Source organism: Protobothrops mucrosquamatus, unplaced genomic scaffold (assembly GCF_001527695.2).
Source record: "Protobothrops mucrosquamatus isolate PMUCROS unplaced genomic scaffold, P.Mucros_1.0 scaffold7498, whole genome shotgun sequence".
In the NCBI taxonomy this organism is placed as follows: Eukaryota; Metazoa; Chordata; class Lepidosauria; order Squamata; family Viperidae; genus Protobothrops; species Protobothrops mucrosquamatus.
The window spans coordinates 15,973-18,380 of NW_015393298.1; the positions used below are offsets into that span (position 1 = coordinate 15,973).

Here is a 2,408-nt window from a genome sequence, read left to right on the forward strand (position 1 = left end):
CTCCCTCCCTCTCTCCTTCCTTCCTTCCTTGCTCCCTTTCATTCCCATCTCCTCCCTATCTCCCTCCCTCCCTCTCCTGTCTTCTTCCTTCCTTCCTCCCTCCCTCCCTTTCTTTCATTCCCATCTCCTCCCTCCCTATCTCCTTCCTTCCTTTCCATCTTCTTTCTTCCCTCTTTCCTTCCTGCCCTTCCTTCCTCTCATTCCCGTCTCCTTCCTTCCTTCCTCCCTCCCTTCCACTGCCATCTCCTCCCTCCCTCTCTCAGTATTGTCTGGGTCAGTGATGGAGAACTTTTTAGAGACCGAGTGCCCAAACTGCAACCCAAAACCCACTTAGGTATCGTCGGGTGCCGGGTGGGCGTGGCTGCGGTGGTAACGGCAGACTGGGTGGGACTCAAAAGTTCAATCAATCAGTTCCAACCTTGCGAGATCTTCTTTTTCCCATGAATTGAAATTGAAATTGATTGATTGAACCTTTTTCTCTCTTTTTTTGCAAATGGCGGCGGAGGCCTAAAACGAAAAGGTTTTGTAAAAGCCAGCTGAAGGCCTAGGACTGGGGCGACGGCGCGCGTGCCCACAGAGAGGGCTCTGCGTGCCACCCGTGGCACGCATGCCACAGGTTCACCACCATGGGTCTAGGTTTTGAGACAATTCTGTACAGGGGATGCTTCACAATTCTTACCTCTGACTTCTTGCATTTATTTTTTGTCTAATATCAATAGTTCTGTTCTGCTGCTGCTCGGCTAATTCATCCATTTTATGTGGATTAACCTGGAAGTAGTACAAGGACCCTCTTTGTTAATAGGCGAAACTACTTGTTGAAATTGTTTCTTGGGTTTCTTAAGAATGATTTAAGCGGCAAGCGTTTTGAGATTCAGATTAACTTGGAGCACTTGACTCGGAAAGACGGATAATATTTCCTGGGGAAGCTCCAGAGGTGTGCTCTGTGTCCTCCCAATCTACAGAGGGGGAGGCCTTCTTTTTGGAACAACGATGTTTGTACTGCCAAGGTGCTTGTTCTCATTAGGCACGATAAAGCAAATTTCCCCTATAATTGCATTAGTGATACGTGACATTCAGGCTTAATTGGATATTATTTAAAATACCGTGCACATTAATTTCCTTCGGATTGTGAAAATGAAAAAGGTCACGAGTGCAGTTTCATATTCCTGGGTGAGAGATTTCAATTTTAGTGCAATTTGTCGAGAATTAATTAGGAAATATGACCAAAAGAAGAAAAAAAAAAAAGGTTGTTGAATACAAATAAGGCTGGTACGTTCCCCGATTCAAAAACAACCTTGGACCGTTAGGAAAGCCCCATTGAAAATTCAACCAGGGTACAAAGAAGTTTTAAAGCATTCTGTTTTGCAGGAGAACTGCTTTAAAAAAACAATTGTACAGCCATTATGCCTTTTAAAAATAATAATAATAATAACAACAACAACAACAACAACGTTTCCCTCGACTTTTTTTTGTAGGAGATAGATGAAGCCTGCAAGAGGATAAAGCGTGAAATTGACGACCTGGGCCCTGAAGTGGGTGACATTAAAATCATCCCCTTATATTCCACACTTCCCCCTCAGCAACAACAGAGGATTTTTGAGCCCCCACCTCCCAAAAAACCAACTGGTGGGATAGGACGAAAGGTAAGTTCACGAAAGCTTTATTATTATTATTTTTAATCCCTGTTTTTAGCACTATACTCCAACGGGACTTTACAATTAAAAAAAAATGCATAAAAGGCCCAGTAAGGTAGTTTCCGACTGGAGGGTGGGGAATAATGGAAGGATTTATACTCCTTGTAGACAGCTGGTCCTTTGCCTCCTTTTAGAGAGTCGTTGAGGCTACTTGGAGGGTGGGGAATGGAAGGATTTATACTCCTTGTAGACAGCTGGTCCTTTGCCTTCTTTGAGAGAGTCATTGAGGCCACTTGGAGGATGGGAAATGGAAGGATTTATACTCCTTGCGGACAGCTGGTCCTTTGCCTTCTTTGAGAGAGTCGTTGAGGCCACTTGGAGAGTGGGGAATGGAAGGATTTATACTCCTTGTAGACAGCTGGTCCTTTGCCTTTGAGAGAGTCGTTGAGGCCACTTGGAGAGTGGGGAATGGAAGAATTTATACTCCTTGCAGAAAGCTGGTCCTTTGCATTCTTTGAGAGAGCCGTTGAGGCCACTTGGAGGGTGGGGAATAATGGAAGGATTTATACTCCTTGTGGACAGCTGGTCCTTTGCCTTCTTTTAGAGAGTCGTTGAGGCCACTTGGAGGGTGGGGAATAATGGAAGGATTTATACTCCTTGTAGACAGCTGGTCCTTTGCCTTCTTTTAGAGAGTCGTTGAGGCCACTTGGAGGGTGGGGAATGGAAGGATTTATACTCCTTGTAGACAGCTGGTCCTTTGCCTTCTTTGAAAGA

General features: G+C 44.9%; 1 protein-coding gene across 1 annotated transcript in view; it reads left to right on the forward strand.

The window, feature by feature from the left end:
* The window catches only part of LOC107300576 (pre-mRNA-splicing factor ATP-dependent RNA helicase DHX15-like), a gene marked incomplete at both ends in the record, with an annotated part of 11,827 nt that overhangs the window by 2,429 nt on the left and 6,990 nt on the right, over window positions 1–2,408 (forward strand). The window contains one exon of the mRNA XM_015829888.1: window positions 1,476–1,643. Within this exon, the coding sequence (XP_015685374.1) occupies window positions 1,476–1,643 (168 nt within the window). The remainder of the gene's footprint in view (window positions 1–1,475; window positions 1,644–2,408) is intronic.